At 40.5% G+C, this 24,117-nt stretch overlaps 1 protein-coding gene across 14 annotated transcripts in view; it reads right to left on the reverse strand.

Annotated features, from left to right (window-relative positions):
- GK (glycerol kinase) overlaps positions 1 to 24,117 on the reverse strand; it is a 342,820-nt gene that overhangs the window by 44,207 nt on the left and 274,496 nt on the right. For all 14 annotated transcript variants that reach the window (XM_054695801.1, XM_054695793.1, XM_054695794.1 and 11 more), the window contains 3 exons: positions 16,406 to 16,479; positions 14,251 to 14,357; positions 7,006 to 7,083 (listed from right to left, as the gene is read on the reverse strand). In XM_054695801.1, the coding sequence (XP_054551776.1) occupies positions 7,006 to 7,083; positions 14,251 to 14,357; positions 16,406 to 16,479 (259 nt within the window). The remainder of the gene's footprint in view (positions 1 to 7,005; positions 7,084 to 14,250; positions 14,358 to 16,405; positions 16,480 to 24,117) is intronic.

Here is a 24,117-nt window from a genome sequence, read left to right on the forward strand (position 1 = left end):
ACTGCTCCCCTCAGCAGTGTATTTCGTCAGTCTGCCTGTTCTGTTCCCCACTCTGGTGAATCCTCTCAACCCCCACACTTCTGGCCTACACCCCAGTTCTTATATGCATAAATAAATCTTTTTTTAAAAAAAGGGGGTCCAGACCATCAAATGGATAGGTGAAATAAACCAATTTGGATGCTCTCAAGCTTTCACTTGGATTCAATAAAGTCCCATCCAATCTATGTCTGGCTGATTTAGTTTGTTCTGAAAAACAAAGTTTTAAGACTAAAGACAAATGCAGTTGCCTCAATACCCATGGACCAGGGTTGGCTTAGTGATGTAGTAATAGTCTAAAAAAAAATTCTAGAAAGCAAGTCTAAAAATACTAGTTATTTGCATCGCTTTTGGCTAGCCATAACAACAGAAGGGAACGGTAGCTAAGAAAAACACATTAGAGATAATCTAAATTATTTTCTATTGGCTGGAAGCAAAGCAAATAGTACATCTCCTTTGACGTGGCTTGTTAGGAGGAGCTTCTGGCCTGACTGGAAGTGAGATAAAGGGGAGAGTCTGGGTGATGGGACACACCCTAAGCAAGGATTGCTGACAGTTACACAAAGTGTCGTTGTGTTGTTTCCCCACAAGAGAGATAGTAAGACAGATTTAATTGCCATGTGTCACCATTTGCCTTAAGTTTAGCTATTAATTACTCTAAGAAGGTTGTATGCAAAGGGGAAGAGACTATATCATAACTGTCCTTCACCTAATGATATTTTCAGAAATTAGGGTGGGGGAGGCAAAAGAAAAATGGAGAATGGGGTGGGTTAAAACACACACACACACACACACATATGTGTAAATAAAGTGGGAGCTGAATCCTGTTTCAGCTCTTAGGTATATAAATGCCAAAACACCAATGACTGTCACAAATGTACCTACCCTAGGTGGGCTCTGCATTCTTCCTAGGCTCACCCGTTGTGCATAAATCGATATTTTCTTCTGGCATTCCTGGACACAAAGGGCTATTGGCAATTCAGAACAGTGGCAGGGCTAACACTTACTGAAGACTTATACTCTGCCAGGCCCTGTTTTCAGTATCCTATAGGAATTAACTCATGTATCTTCACGACAAGCTTATGTGGACTCTATTTTTTCATTTCTCCAGTTTAACTGTTGAGGGCTCAAGCACAGAATGATAGTAAGTAGAAAAGCCAAGATTTGAATCCAGAGTCTGAATTCAGAATTAAACCTCTGCAACATAAGTAAGTCAGGATGAAGTCATAGCCTTAAATGGAATGTGAAGAAATATTAAAGATTTAAGACCTCAAAGTTGAAATATAATTTAGTTTCTTTTTATTTCAAATGGCCAGGGTTGAAAAGCTCAATCATTGCAAAATATGGCAGTATTTCCTTATGGGACTGAAGACGGTTAAGGTGTTCAGGATATATGACTTTCACAGAACCATGTAATAGAAGACTTGAAATAATAAAAAAAAAAAAGCTGAATAGTGTAGATTTCACAAATGTAAAAAGTCAGCTCCCTCCCATAATGAAACAATAAAAACAAAACCATGTGTTAGTTAATGTAAGGCCACGTGCATTTAGCTGCAGGTGGTTTGCCATCATGGTTCTCTTTCATCCTGCTACTTTGAAACACCACCCAGTTTCAAAAAAGATAACCTTGAGCTCAAGATCCATTATCTCACCAGGTTTAATCACAGACCTAGGGTTAACTAAAATGTAAAAATTCAAAAAGCCAAAGAGGGGCCTCCCCTGGTGGCAGAGGCGATTGAGCGCTGTGCTGTGAAGCTGTCTGCAGCCTCTGCAGCGCTGGTTCGATTCCCGCCGGCGGGCAAGGGTCCCACATGACACGGTAGACCTCTGCTGCCGCACCCGCTGCCCCCCTCACCAGTGTATTTCATCAGTCTGCATGTTCTGTTCCCTGCTCTGGCTCTGGTGAATCCACTCACTCTCCCACACATCTGGCCTGTACCCTGGTTCTTGTATAAATAAATAAATCTTTAAAAAAAAAAAAAGCCAAAGAGATGAGCAGTATTTAGAATTGCAGCACTCCTCATGAAAAATTATATGTCATGGGGTACCTGAACTCCATCATCTTAGAAAAAATGTTTATGATCCTATTTCAATAGGGAAGAATGGCTCAGAGACAAATGATTTGTTGGTGGTTTTCTTGAATACACAAAAGGTCTTCCAGCCAGTGACTCCTGCCTCCCTGGATATGTGTCTTTACTACAAATTTTATATTAAATCATGAATCGTGCTATATTGGGAGCTACTGGGGGGGGGTGTCATATGGCACCAGTCTTGCCATGCACACCGATCCACTGCAGTAGTGAGAGACAAAACCTGGCCAAGCAGGAGGAGGCAGTGGGCCACCCCACAGGCCAGGACATGCCCCTGGTAACATCAGTGAAATGTGCCACTGAACATGCTAAATATCACTGATTCAAACCTTCCCCCACTTGACATTTGAACCACTGGGCAGTTTTGTGCTGCTTTATCGATTTGGCCTGTGGTGTGTGTATTGGTAAACTCAAACCCTTTTTCAGTAATACTTAGAAGACAGCAAAGTATATAGACTACTAGGTAAAAGGTGGTTTGGGGAAGAAAAATGCTTAGAAACATGGGGCATGGGGTGAGGGAACCCTTTGGAAGAGAACATTGACGAAGAAAATGCTAAATGGGAGAAAGAAAAGTACCAGAGGGATGAGAGTAACAGAAGAAAGGTGAGAGAAGCTGAAGACCTGCTTCAGATCCAGGGCCACAAAGCTCCTGCCATCTACCAGTAAGGTCACCAGAGTAAATGGCTGCAGCATGGCGGGGTGACTGGGAGGTGGCAATGCAAAGTGACACTTCATTTGAGGTGCCACACCAATGCTCCCCTTGGTCATCAAGCACATGCATTCAAAAACTATATGAAACTTCTAAAACAGGCTGCCTGTGCCTCAATGGATGTATTTATACTTTCTTATGTTTATAATTAGATCCATTATGAAAGATGTCAGTAAACAGCATGCCTTTATGGCAGGCAAGAACAGCCTTTCTCTGTCTTAAACTTCAACAAGCCTATTTCCCATTCACTAATAGCACCCTGAAATTCTATCTCTAGTGCTGTACTGAGGGGCTAGTGAGCCGACTGCTTATCAAGGAACCCTGAGCCATAAGAAGGAAGGCCACGCAACAATTTTTAAAAAAGAGACATGTAGACTGCTCCTCTCATTTGCTTATCTATAACAAATATTGCACATCAGTTATATGATTAGTTAGCAAAGAGAGAAAAATGAAGAAGGACAGGCCCAGAGAGGCAGCGATTTATAAGAGAAAGAGACAAGGAAGGAAGAAAACATACAGAGAGAGAGGAAAAAACCATGAAACTCAGAGACTGATATAAACAAAGTAGCTCAAAGACAAGAATAAGTGAGAAATCTGTTTCCATCAATTCCACCCTGTGTTGTTTTAAGATAAAGCTGTTAAAGATTTACTATTATGTTGATATTCTCAACTGAAGAACTGCCTGGACAAATGACACCTTCGTGTTTTCCTGGATGAAATAAAATTGAAGGCTGATTCTTGACTTGTCATTAGTTAGTGGCCTCTCTTCCCAGCTAATTATTCCTTCTCTCACAGCTTTTAGTCTATTTTTCCTCTGGCTACTTTAAATTTTTCTTTTTATCTTCAGGTCTCAGCATATATTTATGTATCGTAATAATCTTGGCTGGGGCTCATAGTGCTTCTCGCATATGTGGCTTGATACCTGCCATGCATTTGCAGAAACTTAGTACACTATCTTTCCTTTCCTTCTAGGACTCCAATTACAAATACGTTGGACTTTCTTACTTTGTCCCATATTTCTCTCAGATTTCCCCCTGTATTTCCTAAATCTTTGTCTCTCTGTGCTTTAATATGATTGTTTACTTCTGATCAATCTCTCTTCTATTTCACTAACTCATCTTCAGCTATGCCTAATCTGATGTAAACTCAGCAACTGAGTCTTTAATACAGTTCTAGAAATTTCATTTTAAAATTTCCAGGATTTTTTAGCTAAGATTACTTGTCTTGTCATTGAATTCCTTGGACTTGTTAATTATGGCTATTTCAGAGTCTGCTAATCAGATTTTGTATGGGCTGTTTCAAATATCACTTGCTTCTGCTGGATTTAGTCATGTCACTTTTTGTATGTCTGATTATCAAGGGGTTAAGTCTCAGTACTATGAAGCTATCCGCAGCCACTGCAGCACGAGTTTGATCCCCGGCCAGGGAGCAACCCACATGGCACAGCAGACCTCTCCTGTCTCACCTGCTGCTCCCCTCAGAACTGTGTTTCAGTCAATTTGCCTGCTCTTTTCCCTACTCTGTCTCTGGTGAGTCCTCTCACCTGCCACCTCTGGCCTACACCCAACTTCTTGTATGCATAAATAAATAGATAAAATAAATCTTAAAAAAAGTCTAGGGTTTTATTCCTCCCAACCCTCAGCAGTCACTGATGCCAACTTGTGCCTTCCTATCTTCATGAACCTATGAAATTGCTGCTTGGACTCTGAAACACTCCTTTCAGAATCTATGGACATCTCTAGGAAATAAGCAACACCAAATACAGGCTTACACCTCTGGGCTCTCCTCTGGGCCCTCCTGGATCCTGCTCCTATAATTCCTTGTGGCTTTAGTAGCCTTCCAGACAGAGGATTTTTTTTGGAGGGTTGGAGTCCAGTATTTCTAGCTGTTCTCAGCAGATATGTGGATTTGAAATAACTAATCCCACCACTGTGGGAAGCTAAACACCCCCTTACTACCCACTTTGCTCCAAGCTTCACAGTGTTTCAAGTCTATACTGCTGGGCCTGGCTTTCCTGACCAACCCCTGTCCAAATTAGAACATAAGCGTTTGGGTTGGGGAGATTTATATTTAGACTGTGGCTTTGCCCCTATAGCTACATGACATTGGACAAGTTATATACCTTTTGCATAATTTATTTCTAAAACAAGGCTAGTAAAATGCTACACAAGGGTGCTGAGATGAAATACTACAGATAAAATATTTAGCACAATCCCTAGTGCATAGTAACAAAAGTTATTACTGACTGAGCACTATTATCACTGCTAGTTCTACTATAACTAATAAATGGGAAGTCATCAGGTGCTTGAATCTAATCAGATTCCTCACTTTTTGGTGAAATATGTGTACACATTTTCACCTTCATAGTCTGCTCACACTGTCCCTCGATTCTGCCTTTTCTTAATGTAATCCAACATACTCTCAAAGTCTCCTCAAAGAGAGCTCAGCCTCCCCCAGAGATATGCCAAAAATTCAAATTCCATACTGGCATACGATTGCTCTAATTTCTATTCAATTTAGCAGCACATAATTTATCAACTATTATCAAATTTTGTATTAGTCTCTTGAAAACTAGATTATAAAGCAGTTACCAAAACAGCCAATAATTAGTATCCTTTATAACACCAAGCATAGCACCAAACAATTGAGAGGTTTTTCAAACATACACATGGTTTCAATGTAGAAAAAAGTTCTTATATATCATAGGTATAGTTTGAATTAATACTCCAAAGCATAGAGAATGGGGAAGGGATACAGAGGAACACAGAAGAAAAGGATATGAATAAATAAGTACATCACAGGAAAAAAGTTTGGTAAAATATTTACTGAAATCCTTCACTGTAGGCAAAACTTTAACTAGCCTAGTTGCATTATATTAAGATGACAACTCAAATAAAAAAATAAATTAAATAACAACTCAAAGTCCAAAGTTGCATTTTTTACAATTCAAAATTTAACAGGAACTTTCTAGAAGGACCTTAAGTACATCCTTTCTTTTACAAGGGAAAAAAATTAAAAAAGGAAAACCCCAACTTGTTCAAGAAGTTGGCTAAAATCAATCTGTGACAGACTACTTTGCTATGGATAAGTCATTACAATTAAAATATTATATTTTACTTATATTCAAAATAAGATGCTTGTGAGAATGAGAACAAAATAGTTAAGAGACGTACTTTTGTGTCACAGGCCCTTTGGCTGCAATTCTTTGACATTTTTTGAGTCTTTTTAAATCACAAATACAGGGGATATACTAAAAACTTTCTTAACACACAATAACATTAGTTATGTTAATTTTCTACAAAGAATATTTCCAAAGAATTCATGCTACTCTTACCAGTACCTTTTCAGTATATTTTCTGCTTGAATATTACTTTCTTCTAATCACTACTAAATTAACTTTGTCACTAAAGTAAGTGTACAGTGAAAATAACTCATACTGTAAATCATCCATCTCTGACAATTTCTGCCTTGATTTCATCCCTCACTCCCCACCCGGTATTTTGACACAAAAAAGATATGCTTTGATTTGTGACAAAATGATGCCTTGTAGCTATTGTAGATTTAGAACAAAATTTTCTTTTTAGCAAGTGACAGTATCATTCAGTGCTCAATTGTAATATGCTAGGAGTAATGCTAAAATATACCCAAGGTGTTCACATTTAATGAGATGTGATACCTAACAGAGGAATGTTTGGAATGTTGAGTTTTGGAACTCCTGCTGAAATATACAAATTTGTAGCAGGTGCTAAGGTTCTGAGATTTAATTTTCATAACCTCAGAAGAATCGATTCAGATTCCTTTATGGGAGGAATATCTATACAAGGACTTTACAGAGAGATGACTGTGACCATTCGTAATTTTCACTTTTGAGGGGAGGAGTAGGTGAGATCACATTCAGGTATCAGAAACTGCAGGGATTATGAAATGGTTCTGGTAACATTGATTCATTTTTATAACACAAATCATTCAGAAAGGGAGAGAGTTAATTCAATATGTGAATATATAGCTGGAAAGAGTGAATATGTACAACTAATTTCCTGGAAGACTCATCTCTCATCCCATCAGATTAAAGGAAACCCAGCTGCATGCTTTTTTAGCCAGAAATTTTAGGTGACAGCATTTGCGAATGGAGCAAGGCCTCGCATTTGACCTTCATGCATGCCAGCTTACCCATAGCATTGTAGAGCGGTTCTCCGGTCAGCTTGTCCCAGACTACCGTGGTTTCCCTCTGGTTACTAACACCAATAGCTTTAAAGGAAAAGTTAAACAGACAGGAGTAGAAAATTAAACAAGTAGAAAACGACTTCAGAATAGTTCTCATGGTTTTTTTTTTTTTTTTTTTTTTTTACAGGCATAGCTAAACACAACAATTTTAAAAAAAACATTTGGAATATTTGTAGTGTTTATTTTCTTTGCATGACCCTGGAAAAATTGAACACCCAATGTCAAGTGTTTCATTTTATTTCTACAGATTTATTCCCACTTCACTACCAGCACATGATGAAATGGACCCAAATGAAAACCTCCCAGATTGCCTTATAAAAAGAGAATGCAGTGACTTGACAAATTTATAGTACCCAATTTATTATTACGAGGCCATTCACCTTACTCCTTTATTTACTGACTGCTACAAGAAATTCCCCTGTGCATGAGTCTGCATTTTAAGAAAAAGGCCGCAGGGCCTCCCTGGTGGTGCAAGGGGTTAAGACCCAACCTATGAAGCTATCTACAGCTATCCACTGCAGCACGAGTTAATCCCCAGCTAGGGAGCTACCCACATGGTGTAGCAGACCTCTCCTGTCTCACCCCCTGCTCTCCTCAGCAGTGTATTTCCATCGATCTGCCTGTTCTGTTCCCCAATCTGTCTCTGGTGAATCCTCTCACCCCCCACCCCCCACCCCCAGCCTGTACTCCAGTTCTTATATGCATAAATAAATAAATCTTAAAAAGAAAAAAAGGCCACAGATAAAAAAGCCCTCAAGCCGGGCAACCTCATCCTGTGTGGTTAGTTGGACATGCAGTTTTATTCCTATATTTTAATAATCTGTTACAAGACACACGAGTTTGGGTCGGGTGTAAATACAACATGTAATGGTATTTACATTATAGTGACCTACATACAACTCAAGGGCTATAGTTACAGTAAATTACTCTCAGTAATATACTAATCGATACCATCTTATTCCATTCAGCATGGTTCTGCTGACTCAGAGTTCCTGAATTGGTTGTGTGTTAGTGTAACAGGGTGGTCCCCAGGAAAAGGGGAGGTTCCCTGCCCCACCCAAGGGAGGGTGGAGCTGAGCAGGAAGAGAAGCTGCAGAAGAGACTGAGGAAGGAAGGAAGCAGGATGGAGCCAGGAGACCTGGAGGAGGCGCATGGAGCCTAGAGACACGTGAAGAAACTGCGCTTGTCTTTTGGTCGTGGACTGGGTGACACAGATGTGGGTGAGACCCGTGGGGAGGTGACCATGGCAGCTTTTATCTGGATGTTGATTTTGCTCTTTTCCTTCCAGGCTTGTCCGGTTGTTTGTGACCCTTTTCTGTGGGTCCCCACTGGAAGATGTTTTAGACTTGTGGCAGGCTTTGGGGCCTTGCTCTGAGCCGACACCATATGGATGGAGTTTTACCCACGAGGGGACGGGTAACTTTGGGTGCTTCATTTAGAAACTAGACTCTTTGCCTCACCTGTATTGTTTCCTAGTTTTTATTAAAGTTCCTTCCCATTAAAGTCTCATATGTTTTGTGTTGATGCGGCGGATGGCAGAACCCATTTAGAATAGGCAGGTTTGCGGGGTTTGGGCTGCCCCTCTCCCTGTCCTATAACATTAGAATCAACTGCAGAATTTGAAAAAAAAAATTAAAATGCTCAGGGCTGGCTGCTGAAATATTCCAATTTAACTGCCTTGTGGTGGAATCTGAGCATTTGGTATTTAAGTGATTGTAATGTGCAGCCTGGATTGAATACACTGCTGGACTGAGCTCTTCCAGAATTTAAGAATAGGACATGCCTTCAAGGTTATAGCATCAATGACAAATGTTGGGCTCAAATCTCTAGAATCACCTGTCATGTGACCTTTTGAACAGCTTGTCTAGTGACAAGACATTTACTATCTCTCTCCAAGCAGACAAACCTCTATTGAACAGCTTCAATATTAAAAAAAAAAAAATCCTTTTCCTGATAGTTTCTATCTACAGATCTTAGCTATATTCTTTGGAGATATTTAGAACAAGATTGGTTCGTTTTCCACATACCAGTCTTTCACAATTTGAAACAAGTATTTTGTCCTTTAAGTCTTTGCTTCCCCTGTCTGTTAAATAATTCCATTACCTTCAGCTGCCCTCCCTATGGCATGGTTTACAGTCCTTTTGTTTGGGATTAACTCAGGACATCATTTCCCCCTAACACTTTCACCCTCTCTACTGGGAAAACGTAACTACCTGTATTATTCAAATCATACACCCCAAATACAACACAATAGGAGTGCTCTGGTTAACACAGAGTTAAGGGGAACCAGCACTTTGCTTGTAAATAGTCACGCAATGCAGATTGACTTACTCTAACACCTTTCCTAGAGGTACAAAGATGAGAGATTGGACTCCAGGGGAATTCAGAGGCATTGGGTGAAAGGAGATTTGGAGATGTCATTTTAATAACAGAAGACAAAAATGTTGGGGGAAATAAGAAGGAAGAGAAAGGAGAGCTCAGGGGGCGGGGGCTGGGATCCAATGGGACCTGACCCTGATCCTTGTAGTGGCAGGAGTGGGTGGGGGTTAATGCCCAGCTGGGAGGAAGTGCCTCAGGCAGGGCGGTTGGCTGTGGCTTCCCTCCGGCTAGAGGGAAAGGGATTAGAGAGCCAGCATTTAAATTCAAGAACAGGAAGTTGAAGAATGAGGCCCCAGTGCCTCAACTTTCTCTGTGAAGTAGCGCAAGGCTTATCTGCTGAAATGGAGCCAGCAAAAGTAGGATTGTGAATATGGGGGGCACTGTTCCACAGAGCTCAGAACCCCAGACTGCTGGGGTGCAAATTCCAATTTCTCTGCTTCCTAGCAGTGGGACCCTGGGTCTTAGTTTTCTTATTTTTAAAATGGAGATAATAATGTTTCCACCTTAAAGGATTACAGAGAGGTGGCCCTGGGCTAATGCATATTCAAACAGTGCCTGGCAGAGGATAAGCCTCAATTAATATTACTGCTGCCATGTCCTCATTACTGTTGAGGAGCGAGCAGAATAGTAACCGTCGCAGAGAATGAGACCAAGTTTTGCAGGACACATAAGGAATTTGCCAGCAGCACCGTGGGCACAACAGAGGCCAGAGACTCAGCCCCAGTTGCTAAGATAGAGTACTGTAAACACACTACTTTGTGACCATGCTCAGTGTGGGCTCACTCTTACTTTGTGGCCCACAACATCTATTCCTCCCCACGGCATCCATTTTCCATGAACAAGCTGGCTGTTCCCCTACCCGCAGCCCTCAGACACTGTAACGCTACCTTTCTTCTTCTTATTATTATTAGCAATTTTTTTTTACAGAGTTTGCTTTCTTTTCTCAGACATGCACTACCTTCTTTATTGGCTCATTGAAACTTGTATTCAGAATGGAATCTAGAGCTCTTCGGATCTGATTCTTTGACCCCAGGTCCCTCCCTGACCACTCCCTATTTCCTCTCCTAATTCCATTCCTTCTCCAAGTACAGTCACTTATCTCCTTATCAAGAGTTCAGTGAAATAGTTTCTTGGGATTCTCTTCCAGCCACAAATGCCTTCATGACTGGTTTCCCCCAGGGCACACAGCTCTTAGGCAGTGCTTGAACTTTTTTTGATGTTCTAACTTCTTGTCATTTCCCCCCTAACATCCTCTATGGTTTTTAAAGAGAACTTTTCTGACTGCTAATCCCAGCACATGAGTCTTTCTTAATAGGCCCTCATTTTCATGCCCTCTTTCTCATAATAACAGATGAGGTTTCTCCACCCTAGTTCATTGAAACTATTGAGGAGCATAGGAAAGTCACACGTATGTATTTACCAGCCTTATAGTCTTTTAGTTGTAGATACTGTAACCACTGGCATAGATAAAACTCAATGTATTACTCTTCTCTCTAGCCGGTTTGTATTTCACCTACATATACTTTCTCAGGAGGTATTTTTCCTATATGGTCACTAGTAAAATTAACTAGTTAAATGCTACATTCAAAACCTGGTTACATTTTGGTTAAAATTGACTGTGAAAATTTATAATCACAGTTAAGAAAACATACTCAGGGGGGAAAAAAAAAAAAACCTTGGAAATGCTCCAGGGTATTACTAATTGCTGCCTTGAAGGATTTATGGATGACATGAATCCTTCTTTGAAAATAAAACCATAATTTATAATTGGAGCATTTTTTTAAAAGATTTATTTACTTATGCATGCATACAAGAACTGGTGTACATGCCAGAAGTGTGGGTGGTGAGAGGATTCACCAGAGACAGAGTGGGGAACAGAACAGGCAGACTGACTGAAATACACGGCTGAGGGGAGCAGCGGGCGAGTCAGGAGAGGTCTGCCGCGCCATGTGAGTGGCTTCCTGGCTGGGGATTGAACTGGTGCTGCAGTGACTGTGGATAGCTTCATAGGTTGTGTCTTAACCCCTTGTGCCACCGGGAGGCCCTGGTGCATGTTTTTGAGAAAACACACATAGCAAATAATAAAAGCCCCAGAAGGCTGTGAGGCTACTAGAAGTGCTGTGTGGAAAGAGGTTTAAAGTTTTTAAGAAAATGGTCCCTGAAATACGTGTGCTTGAGGTAACTTATAGCAATTGCAACATGTGGCTGCTGCTGGGGAGTTATTTCCAAGAATGGGGTGTCTTTCTGGGGCCCCTCAGAGCAGAAATCTGAGAGGTGACAGGAATGGGTGTGGATGTGTTGGACAGGGAAAGGCAGTGGAGGAACGGGTGTGGGGTTTCGCTTTTCTAGAATAGTGAAATACTTTTGCTACATGCTCTCAGCTTTGTAACAGTTTATGTTGTGCTTTGTTTGTATCACTTGAGAGAGGATGAATAAGAGTATCTGGTGTTGTAATTTGTGATACTTTGTAGTTTCTTTAGTCCAGTGGCTAATAAACAGAGCTGCCCTAACTCTGTGTCTCCCGCAAAAGCAGCAACAGTGTGTGGTGATGTGTGTGGTGTTCAGCTGGAGAGTGGGCTTTCCTTATGGAGGCGTTGCTCCTAGGGACCCAGAATCAACAAACTTTCTGACAGATGAGGACAGCTAGAACCAATAAAATTGGAATTTACCAACAGAGATACAAGGAGCTATGATGAATTTTGTTAATGATGATCAGGAAAGTCGATGAAGGAATTGGTACTTTCCTTGCCATACTGGAACTAAAAACTGGAGCAACTTGTGAGGTTCCTATCAGTGTTCAGGAAAAAGAACACTGGGCTAGCAGATGGGAACCATGCTGTAATGCTCTCCAACCCTAAATGGCTACACACCTGTGCTAAGTTCCTTTCCCTCATTTGCAACTAGGTCTAGATGACAGAAGATCCTTTAAGCAAGCAAGCAAAGGTTGGCCCTTGGCAGTGCCAACTCAATAAAGTTACCTGGTGTGGGGGGAAATAGCATTACTGGCTTGCTATGGAGGGGCTTGTGGAAAGTTCTCTTCCTTGGCCATAGGCTGGTAGTCGTGGAGAAGGAAGGGTTGGGTCACTGACTCAGGTTTGGGTTTCCCAATAGCCGCCAGACACAGAGGAGCGCAGAGAAGAGGGCTGCATGTTCAGGACCCTAACACACCAGCTAGGCCAAGAAGAAGGCCCATCACATGGACAAGTCATGTGTCCTCTTTACATATACCATAAAAACAAAGACAAAAAGGACTGGCACGTGACTTGGTACAGAAGACCAACACATGGCAGCCTACCTTATTTGTAAGGGGGGAGGGGTAGAATGATATCAAAACCACAGCCAATCCCAGGTATCTACATCCTGAACATAGCTTCCAGCCACCTAGATTATTTACGTCTTTGGTAATGGATCTTTTGACAAGTGTGTGGCAGTGAAGGCCTCTTAGGTGTGTATGCTGTTTAGACTGAAAGTTTGTAAGAACAGTTCAAAGAGACAACTAACAATCACTTTGACACACAACTCATCTAAAACATGGTCAATGCAACTCTAAAAGAAGTTTGAACATTTGCACTTAGCTGCAGGGATAAAAGGAGTGTAGGATATTTAAAAACTGTTAGCAAAATATCAAATCATACATGGCAGCTGATTTCTTTTAAAAAATCTACAATGACAGAAATAACAATATTATTGCTATGACTTTCCAATAATTTGTGACTACTGGATTAACATCTGCTTCCCCCATTGATTGTAAGCTTCATGACTCTATTTGATTGTATCCCTAGCACATGAGCACATAGTAGGCGCTTTATGAGCATGCTGAATGAATGGCTTGATTGTGTTTAAACTTCTTAAAAATGAATGTTTAGACTTCTTATACAAATAGGGAAAGGCCTGAAAAAAAAAAACAACCAAGTTTCCACTCAGGAGTATTAATAACTCTCCTATCTAGAACCACTAATAGCCCTTGAATGATGAACTTGGAAAATTTTAAATATAAAAACGTGGTAATTATCATATTGCATTTTTGCTCTTTACACTAGTATATCAATCTTAGATGTCAGGGTTTATTTTTTCCCCTATATGAGTGACACAAAACCGATCTTAGATAGTCTATTGAAACTATGAGGAATTAACAGAAACATCTATAAGACTCTAACAAACAATTCAGGGAGATTTTACAACTGTTGATTCCAAGTAAGCCCTCCACTGCTCCTTCTTCTAGTCTCTCTTCAGTAAAAAAACATCCTCATCTATCTAGGAGCTCCAGCAAAACCACAACCATTGTTTCGAACCCAACTCTTCCCCACTCTCTACTACCTTCCATCCCACCCATTAGCAAGCCCTGGTCCTTTATCCTCACCTCTACCCCTCCTCTACCACTGTCAGTCAAGTCATCATCTCCTCTCTCAGAGGAGACAGCCACCACCACACTGGTGCTGGTGTCCACACTTACTCCTAGTCACAAATTTGTTTTTAAACTGCAAATTCAGGTACTACCACCTGCTGCTGCCTTGCTTAAAAGCTTCTCGTGGCTCCCTGTGACACTAAGAACACCCCCAAAGTTCTAACTATGGCTGCCAAGGGCCTGTTCACTCTCCTGATTCCAGTCCTATTGAAACCCCTCACTCAAGCACCCTCAACCCTCAGCTGATTTTACTCTACATTTGGCCTACTGGCCTTCTTTCCATCCAGGAATGTGCCAAGGGTATTCCCACCATAGGACCTTTGCCGTCAATTTTGAGGCAAGTGAATGCATTAATGACGATGACTAAGATAATCACACCACGGAGTAAAACAGTCTATGAAAAATACCTTTTATGTTGGAAATATCAATATTGAGCTGTCCAAGTTTCTCACAAGTTTTCTCTATACACTCATAGACAGACTGCAGAATTTCCTTAGGATCTTGTTCCACCCATCTTTGAACAAAAGAATGCATTTGGTTAGTCCATAAGAAAGCAATACAAATGTCATTTATTTCTCTAGAAATGTACACTTATGAAAGTGTGGCTGGCACATAAAGAAAATTATATAGGCAAATCAAAGCACATCTAATAATCTAAAGAGAGGATTTGAAGAAAAGTCTAGTTCCCTTATATTTTTATTATTCTTTATACAGGAATTAATCATTTGAAAGGAAGCAAGGAATATAAAGTCATGAATAACAAGCATTCTAACTATTTTTAAATATTTTTTTCAAATCCAGTATCAAATTAGTTCCCAAATTCTTTTATCATGTAGGTTTCATGGATTTTGATAAAATGCATGTTTCACTAGGTATTTCTAACTAAATTTATTTAGCAAAAGGAATTTTGAAAAGTCAAGTAAGCATACTAATCCCTTTGCATTTCCCAACAAAACACTTCGTTAGAATTTAGAGGAAAAATTTAAATTTGTTCAAACAACTATTTCATGTAGATGAGTGATTGGTACAAGTTTTTCAGATCCAATCCCAATGCAATTTTGGTAAGATACCAGGCTTCAGACGGATAAAAAGGCTCACAAAAAATGACAAGGAAGAGAAACTGAGGATAAATAAATGGCAGTAAGAGGAAATCCCAAAGTTGGAATGACATAAGCCAAAAGAAAACTACCCTGGACATTGAAGTTGCAAAGGAATTCCAAATGCATTTCCTCTCTGCCTTCTTCAGGTCTGCCTTGCTAAACATTCCCCTTTGCTGAGCTTGGAGTTCTGTCTCTGAATGATCTTTTTCTAAAAAACTAATCTCCTTCAACATATTTCTCATTTTCATCTCTCCAAGACACTGGTATCTTCTCTTCAAATTGCACTGAGATCAGGTCTGTGGACAATCATTTAAATGCCGGTAACACATCAATAGCTTCATTATTAAACAAAAGATTTCTCTAAAACATAGCAGAACATTTTTCATGGAAAGAAAACAATACAACTTGGTAAGAACCATTTTGCTTTCTTAAATTGAAATAAACTTTACAATGAAATGAACAGATCTAAAGCTCATAATTTATATTTATATATATATATATATATATATATATACACACACACACACATACACACACACACACACCCAGCTAAGCAACATCTCAGTCAAGATATAGAGTATTTTCTCATTCCAGAAAGTTGTTTCATGCCTCTTTCACATAAGTCACATACTCCACAGAGCATCCACTTTTCTGGTTTTTATCATCCTAGATTAGTTTAGTCTATTTTTGAATTCAAGATAGAGCTATGCAAGAGTATGTACTCTTCTGCCTCCAGCTCTTTTCACTTTCCATTCTATCAATGAGATTCATCCATATTGTGGTGTGAATCAGTTCACTTTTTAAAAATTGCTTAATAGTATTTGATTGTCATCCTTTCTACTGATGACAGACATTTGGGTTGTTTCCAGTTTGGGATGCTTAGAATAAAGCTGCTATAAAAACTCATGTATAAATCTTTTTATAGACATTGCTTCTTTCATTTCTCTTATATAATTCCTAAGTGTAGAATACTCTAGATGTATGGTTCATTTATAAGGAATTAACAGTTTTTCAAAGTGGTTGCAATTATCAACATTAAATTTTAAAGGCTGTACTTAATATTTATTCATAATTACTACATGTGACACTTATTCCCAAACAGGATGATAGATCTGCAAATGCTTTAAAAAAAAAAAAAACACACAAAATATGTCTTTATTTAAGGGAAAAAAACCTTACAGTTAAATCAGGAATGTAGCAGTTTGGATGACTTCAAAGTCAAGGTAAAATTTCTGATATTAATACTCCCTTGTGTTATCACTTTATCATCCCTTCTTTTCTATCATTGAATTCTTAAGCCATTGACTCCCCATATAGTTTTGCTTGTTACCAGGTCATTGCTATCCCTTGACCCTTCTCTGGAAGGTATTTGGTTAAGTTTACCTCACAAAATCATAGGGCAGGTAGAGTGAGTTAAGACTAATAAACATGATGTATCTATATATATTAAAGATTTACCTACCCTTCTTTTGGAAACTCTTGTTTTATTTCTACTTGATGATGACTAAGTAGTTCGGCTGTTTTTGAATTGAAAACCTGAAAAATACATTACAATATTCGGATGAAAAAGCAGGTCAAAAGCACAGATGTTTAAAGTTATGCAGCAACTGCTTAACACTGATTTTAAAAAAGTACGTGATTTGCCACACAAGATGTTCTACTTTCCCTTCAGAGAGAATCATAAAAGTTCTAAGGTAGCTTCAGAAATAATAACTTCTCTTTAGATAAATAGAAATCTACTAAACATAAAGCTCAAAAGGAATTTCATTTTGTTAAGAAAAATGGTTCCAGATATAGAAAAGTTAATACATTAACTAACCAACAGAATGAGCTGTTTTTAGAGAATAGAAAAACCAAGAATTAAATAAAGGTGATAAAATGTGGCTAGTGATGGCATAAGATTCCCCTCTACATCCATCGTGAATGCGGAGACTGAAAGTCTCTGTTGCCCATGCTGGGAAGCTTACTATGCAAGTTTTTGGAAGGGAAGTGCAATAAGGCAGCTATATCTTACAAGAGGTAAACAAAGGCAGAGCAGCAGTAGAAGTGTGTATTGGCATGCAGCTGAGTATTCTTTGTGGCACATTTGTACTTTGCTGACCCTTAATATAAAACATGAAAATCAATGGATGAAAGTAACCGAAGTACTGTGCAATCCTTTACAATTTTAACACTACAGTCATTCATTGCTTAATTCCATGCATGGACTATCCTGATAATTTACAACTTAGCATTAGGGTATCTCCAGGACATCTGTTCCATGTGTCCTGTTTTTTGTTTTTTTTTTTTTTAAGATTTATTTTTATTTATGCACAAGAACTGGGATGTAGGCCAGAGGTGTGGGGCTGGGGTGGGGTGAGAGGATTCACCAGAGACAGAGTCGGGAGTAGAACAGGCAGATCTACTAAAATACACTGCTGAGGGGATCAGGGGGCAAGACAGGAGAGGTCTGCTGTGCCATGTGGGCCAGCTCCCAGTGGCTGGCGACAGCCTGATAACACTGAGACTTTAGCCCCTGTGCCACCAGGGAGGCCCCCTATTTGTCCCGTTTTATTTGGTCAATTATCTCTAGGGTTTAGAATAGTGCTTGGCACAGAGTTGATGCTCAATAAATACTTGCTGAATTTCTGAAAACAAAACAAAACAAAACAAAAACTAAGGAGCATCTGGAACTTATTAGGAGAAAGATTATCAAATAAAATGAATTATGCATTGGAAAAATTCCAGTAGGAAAGCATGCTTGTATTATTTTTATTCTTATTACTGCTGCTTCTTTGGTCTACTCTAAAATCCCCAAAGGGTTCCTGGTGAAGAAACAAGGTGGATCTTCTGGTTAAATTCCTAAAGACTTCAATAGCAGCTTAAGGGCAGAGGGGAGTGTGAGTCCTCTTCTACCACCTCCTAGATTTCACTAGACTAATTTCAGGACCTGCATGCTAAAAAAATGGGTTTATAGGCCTTTGGAATAGGCATAGAAAGGGGAAGGATTTTGGTAAATTTTATCTGCCATATCAAACCATGACACCACCTGGCCACACAGCATTTGGACGCGACAGGAAGACCCTGGACCTCTCTTCTCTGAATCAGAGGAGAAGGTAAGAGTCACCTTTTGCTGTTTAGAGTTTGACCCTACGCCCACCCTCCCAAGTTTGTGTAACTCATTTTAGATTTAATATTTTTAGAATCTGCAACTTCCTTAGCGCAGCTGTCCAGTAGAAGTATAATGCATGCCTCATAAATAATTTTCAATTTCCTGATAAAAACAGTAAAAAGAAACAGGTGAAGTTAATTTAAATAACACAATTCAAACCAACCAATCTACGAATTGTTAGCCAATATATGATCAACAAAATAAATGAGCTTTTATACTTGATAGTACTAGGTCTTTGACATCTGCAATATACTTTATACTTGTGGTCTCCCTCATTTCAGACTATCCACATTTGAAGAAACCAATAACCACAGGTGGCTAGTGGCTATTGTACTGACAGTGAAGTTCTGGAATCCTGCTTTTCTCATTTTTCTAGGCTCATGTGAAGAATGGTAATAAAGTCTCCTGTCTATCCACTTGCTGACAAGAGGACAAAAAAGGCTAAGGTTGATGTTTCCATAATCTTTTACAGCTGGAGAGTAACTAACTCCTTATGTGAACATGTTGCCGAGGAGTAAGAAAGCTAGTTTGTTCTTTTCAAGTAGATTTCAAAGGCCATCGTCAAAGAAAGATGGCCGTGGCGATATCGTTTGCTTTATAAAAGCTCTGACATGGTTGTTTAAAAAAACAAACAAACAAACATTAGATAGCAAGCGATTAAACATCTCCGCATTACAGGTGCTCCTCATCTGTTTCTCTTTTCAAGTTTGAATTGCACCAAACTGAAGTCAGTTAAACCTTCCAAGTCACAACAGCACAGAACAGATGATTCTTTTTTGAAAAAATTAAGTGAAAATAATATTCTAAGACACAATGAGTGAATGGGAGCTAGAAGAGATTCCAGAGATCCTCTGGGCCAGAGGCGCTCTCTGCCTCTCCGAGACCCTTTGGAAGCTGGGAAGGAGGGACAGACAGCCCTGCTGAGCCTCTGGACCACACTCTACCTTAGATTGCACATTTTGTTGATGTCAACTTCCAAATCGAAACTCTTGAGAAAAGAGCTTAACAATGGAGTTCCAAGGACAACACAAACTGAACCCCATGATCCCAATGCAATACTCTCATATTTCCAAAGCGAGCCCCAAGAGATTAGGTAAGATGTGCACACAGGGCTCAATACTAGGTTCCCTGAATGCTGATTCGGCACTGCTCTGGTACAAAATCATGCCAATTATGATTCTTCTCACATCCATTAAGGGGTAACAAATATAGGGCCTCCCTAGTGGTACAAGGGGTTAAGACACAGCCTATGGAGCTGTCTGTAGCCACTGCAGCACGAGTTTGATCCCCAGCCAGGAAGCTACCCACATGGTGCAGCAGACCTCTCCTGACTCACCTGCTGCTCTCCTCAGCAGTGTATTTCAGTCCATCCACCTGTTCTGTCTCTGGTGAATCCTCTCAGCCCCCACACCTCTGGCCTGTACCCCAGCTCTTTTTTTTTTTAAAGATTTATTTATTTATACAAGCACTGGGGTACAGGTCAGAGGCATGGGAGGGTGAAAGAATTCACCAGAGACAGAATGGGTAGCAGAACAGACAGACAGACCAAAGACAGTGCTGAGGGGAGCAGCAGGTGAGGCAGGAGAGGTCTGCCACGCCATGCGGGCATCTCCCAGGCCAGCCGGGAATCCAACCCACGCTGCAGAGGCTGCGGACAGCTCCACAGCAGAGGAGGCCCTACCCCAGTTCTTATATGCATAAATAAATAAATCTTTTCAAAAAAAGGGTGGGGGTAACAAATACAAAGAAGTTTCATAACACTGTTTGCCAGTATTTTGAACATGAGAAAAGAGACCTAACCTTGATTTTTGGGGATCAGAGAAAGCCCCTTAGAATAAGCAACTACTAGACTAAGTCTCAAGGTAGTGGAGAAGGCAGAAGGGAGTCCCGTGGGACAGGAAGTTGGGGAGGCTCGGCTGATGCAGGACAGCAGCAGCGATGCATCTGCTATGATCCAGGTGAGACACCTGGAGGGCTCCGCTGGAGAGGCAGTGAGGATTGAAGGGAATGAAGCATCTGTGCCAGTGATATTTAAGTCAGGAGACATAAGCAACTAGACTTGTCAAGTGCTTGGATGGGGAGAGGAAAAAGGAGCACCCCAGGATGACAGGTTACAGGGTAGGGTAGGAGGTGTTTGCAAGACAAAGGACAGGTGGGAGCCAAGAGTGGTGGTGAGGAGCTGGCCTATTTCATTTTAGATAATGTGTTTGAGATGTCACTTAGGCACTTCAGTGGAGACACCCAGCAATCAGTTGCTATATTTTAGGTGGTAAGTTTAAAGAGATTCATTAAGGGCACAAACTTGGAACTGGTAGATAAATAAGTCTTGGAGAGCTAATGCACAGCATAGTGATTATCGTCAACAATACGGTATTATAAGTTGCTAAGAGACTAGCACTTAATTGTTTCCACCACAAAAAAAGAAATGATAATTATGTGACTTGATAAGAGTTGCTAGAAACGGGCTAGGGTGGCAATCATGTTACAATATATAAATGTAGCAATTCAATACTTTGTGCCTCTTAAATGTGTACAATGTTACATGTCAATTATAAACAATGTTATATGTCAATTATATTTCAATAAAAAAGGAGAACTGTTTTCAGAAAGCTATGTGAGCCAGAAAGGCAGATGAGAACTTCACACCTGGTGAAGAGAGGCAAAGAGCATAGATAGGTCTGGGAAGTATACAGATCTGTGGGTGGGGGATCAAGCCCCAGCCTTGCCCATGTTAGTGTTTTGGCTTTTAAGTTTTCTGAGGCTCAACTTTTTCATCTGTAGAAAGACTAAAGAAAATAATTTATGGAACATATTTTGAACAGGGCAAACACAGTATGCAGCCAAAAGATGTCGCTGCTACTGTTGTGGCTGCTACTGCTACTATTTTCATTATTGATACTAGAATTATTACCATTTCTAGAGTATAGAATCCACTAGTTCTATATTCATCTCTGAATCCAAGTTTTGTCTCAATTCTAGATTTTGTTTTGAGGGGAAAGCAATTAAATATTGAAGTAACAAGGAAAATTAATGTAGGAAACGAATTTTACACATCACAGGCAGAGCATATACCAAAGATGGTACCACGAGCTACTGCTGCTGCTTCTGTTTCTTTTTTTTCATGAGTTCTTCTTCCTCCTCCTCTTCTTCTCTTCATTTATTACCATCATCATCATCGTCATCATGATCATCATCATCACTACTCCCCTACTACATTATCATCATCATCATGATCATCATCATCACTACTCCTCTACTACTGCAGCTACCTCTAAATGGTAGAATTAATAGTCACCAACTCTATAACTCTATGCTTAAATCATGACTCAGTTCCCGAATCGGTAGGGGGAGAGTTAGAAACTGAGGAATCAAGGAAAATTATTTTCATAAAAGATTGTTTAAAAAGAACTTTCTGGAACAACACATGCATTCTGTCTGAGGAGGAGAGTGGTGGAGAGATGAAGTGCTCTCCTTACTAAGGAACAGTCCTTTGCCTTACTCATCTTATGATGAATTTAGTCATGCCACCAGAAACATGCACATTCATTTCCCTCCCACGTGATTCCCCAGTAGCCGACTCTTTCATGCCACATTCAACTTAACTGTGTGATGAAACATTTTTCAGGAATGTACACTCCCTCGCTAGAACACTGATACTATATAAGTTTGAAAGGCCTAAAATAAAAATACTAGGTGGAGGGAGGGATGGAGGGAGGGGAGGGATTGGGGTCAAAATGGGGGGGGGGTTGAAATTGTATGGGGAATATAAAAATAAAATTTATTATAAAAAATACTAGCTATAAATATGTTACATTGCAGCCCCCAACTAGCATAATGGTATCCTCCAACGACTCATAGAAGTAAAGGGAACAGAGCAAATGGCATTCTAATTTTCATACAAATGAATTGTATTCAGCTGCATATACATACGTTTAATACAGTTCTAGTTGCCGAATTCCATTTTTTCCAAGACCCCACAAATTTTACCTCTAGTCTTTAATCCAAGAGTTCTAGGCAATAACCTGAACCCCAGATGCCCCTCTCTGCTGTTGTCTATTTATGAAATGAGTCCCAGCTACATGTCAGATGCTGGGTTAGATTTGGAGGAAGAAAAGACACTCTTCTGCCCCTCAAGGAGCCCGACATGGAAAGCTCTGAACACTGAACTCTTGTGAGAGGCAAGAGAGGGCAGTAGCCCTCTGACGAGAATGTGCTCTTGACATTTATGCAATGTGATGGTCAAGGAAAGAAACCAACTTCGTGGGAGAAAACCCACAAAATAGCACAACTGCAGTTATCACAAGAGTGGCCTCATTCCAGCCATGAGCTAAATGAGTTTTACCAAATTTACCATTCATTAGTCCTTGATCCTTAATGGGTGCTTAGCAAATGAGTGCTTAGTAAATATGTGTGGAGTAAATAAATGAGAGAAAGCGGAAATCTGTCCCTAAGCTTTATGAGAGCTCTAAGTATGATGAGACAACTGGGGCCGAAGTCAGGTTTCCTGCCAAGATAAACAGGGAACTACAGTCCTAACCATTCTTCATTGGAGCTGGCTATTGGAACAAAATGGTTACACAACAATTATCCACAATGACTACACCTGAGCCCTGCCCAGGACCCACTGGAACTGAGTCACAAGACGGTCAAAACCAGTGTATTTATTCGCAGGCAACAGTTTCTGCATATTGCAAGGTCAATGTCTAAGTATGTCTTTTTTTAAAAAAAGATTTATTTTATTTATACAAGAGCCGGGGTACAGTCCACATGCGCAGGACGGTGAGAGGATTCACCAGAGACAGAGTGGGGAGCAGAGCAGGCAGACTGACTGAAACACACTGCTGAGGGGAACGGCAGGCGAGACAGGAGAGGTCTGCTGTGCCATGTGGGTTGCTGCGAGGCCGGGGAGGATTGACCGGCACTGCAGAGGCTGCGGATAGCCTCACAGCGCTGCGCTCAACCGCCTGCACCACCAGGGAGGCCCTAACTATGGCTTTTTGGGGAGGAAATTCATGTGTGACCATCATCAGTCCTGACGCTTGAGTGCTAGGTGGGTAGGAGGCCTTCCGCAGCCTCTCACTTTTCCTTCACAGCGCTCCAGGCAGTGGGGGAGCTAAGGCTGGAGTCAGGACAGCTTTCTGAGCACAACACACTCCTTCCTGAACCCTTGTTCCACCAGTTACTCTGTGACTTTGAATACAATCCTCAGCACAGACTAATCACCTATGGGAAGGAGCTTACCACCACTATCTACCTCGCAGTTGGGACAATTATTGAACGAGATAATTCTGAAGTCCTCAGCACAGAACCTAGCACATTTCAAGTCACAGCACATCCCAAGTCTGTTTTCTTTACATTCTTAATTTAGTGGGGGGGGAAAGAAGTTACCACACCAAAGAAGGAAGTTGACTGAGCTAAAACTTCTGTCTTATAAAGAAACGCCCCTCCTTAAAACCTGTTATACTAATGCTCTTTCCAAGAAGTTCCTCTCTGCAATCTGAGTAAGGTGTGCCAACCCCAGTTCACTTTCCTATCAGAAAAGTTGGAAATTTTTCTTTAGTACAGAGCATATGCCTAGGGTCCCAAGACAAATTCCTTGACAACTGGAAGAAGAAACGAACATGTTCTAAAAGCATAGGCCTACTACAAATTAGGTCATCAAACATACCACAGTCAGAAAGTTTTCAGATCTTTGGGACAAAGTGGAAAAGATAACCAGAACTAGAACTCTGTTGACCTTTACATTAAAGAGGAATAAAAATTTATTCAATAGTCACATATGAAGTACTCCCTTTAACCAAAACATGTCCATTTGCTGTGTTGCTTACAAGATTTCAAGAAATACACATATGGACAAGATTGAAAAAGAGGGCCTCACTGGTGGCGCAAGGGGTTAAGCACCACACTATGAAGTGATCCGCAGCCTCTGCAGCACGAAAGTTCGATCCCCAGACGGCCAGGGAGCAACCCACATGGTGAAGCAGACCTCTCCTGTCTCGCCCGCTGCTCCCCTCAGCAGTGTA

The sequence above is a fragment of the Talpa occidentalis genome, unplaced genomic scaffold (genome assembly GCF_014898055.3).
Source record: "Talpa occidentalis isolate TD23 unplaced genomic scaffold, MPIMG_talOcc4v2.1 talOcc4.15, whole genome shotgun sequence".
Taxonomy (NCBI): Eukaryota; Metazoa; Chordata; class Mammalia; order Eulipotyphla; family Talpidae; genus Talpa; species Talpa occidentalis.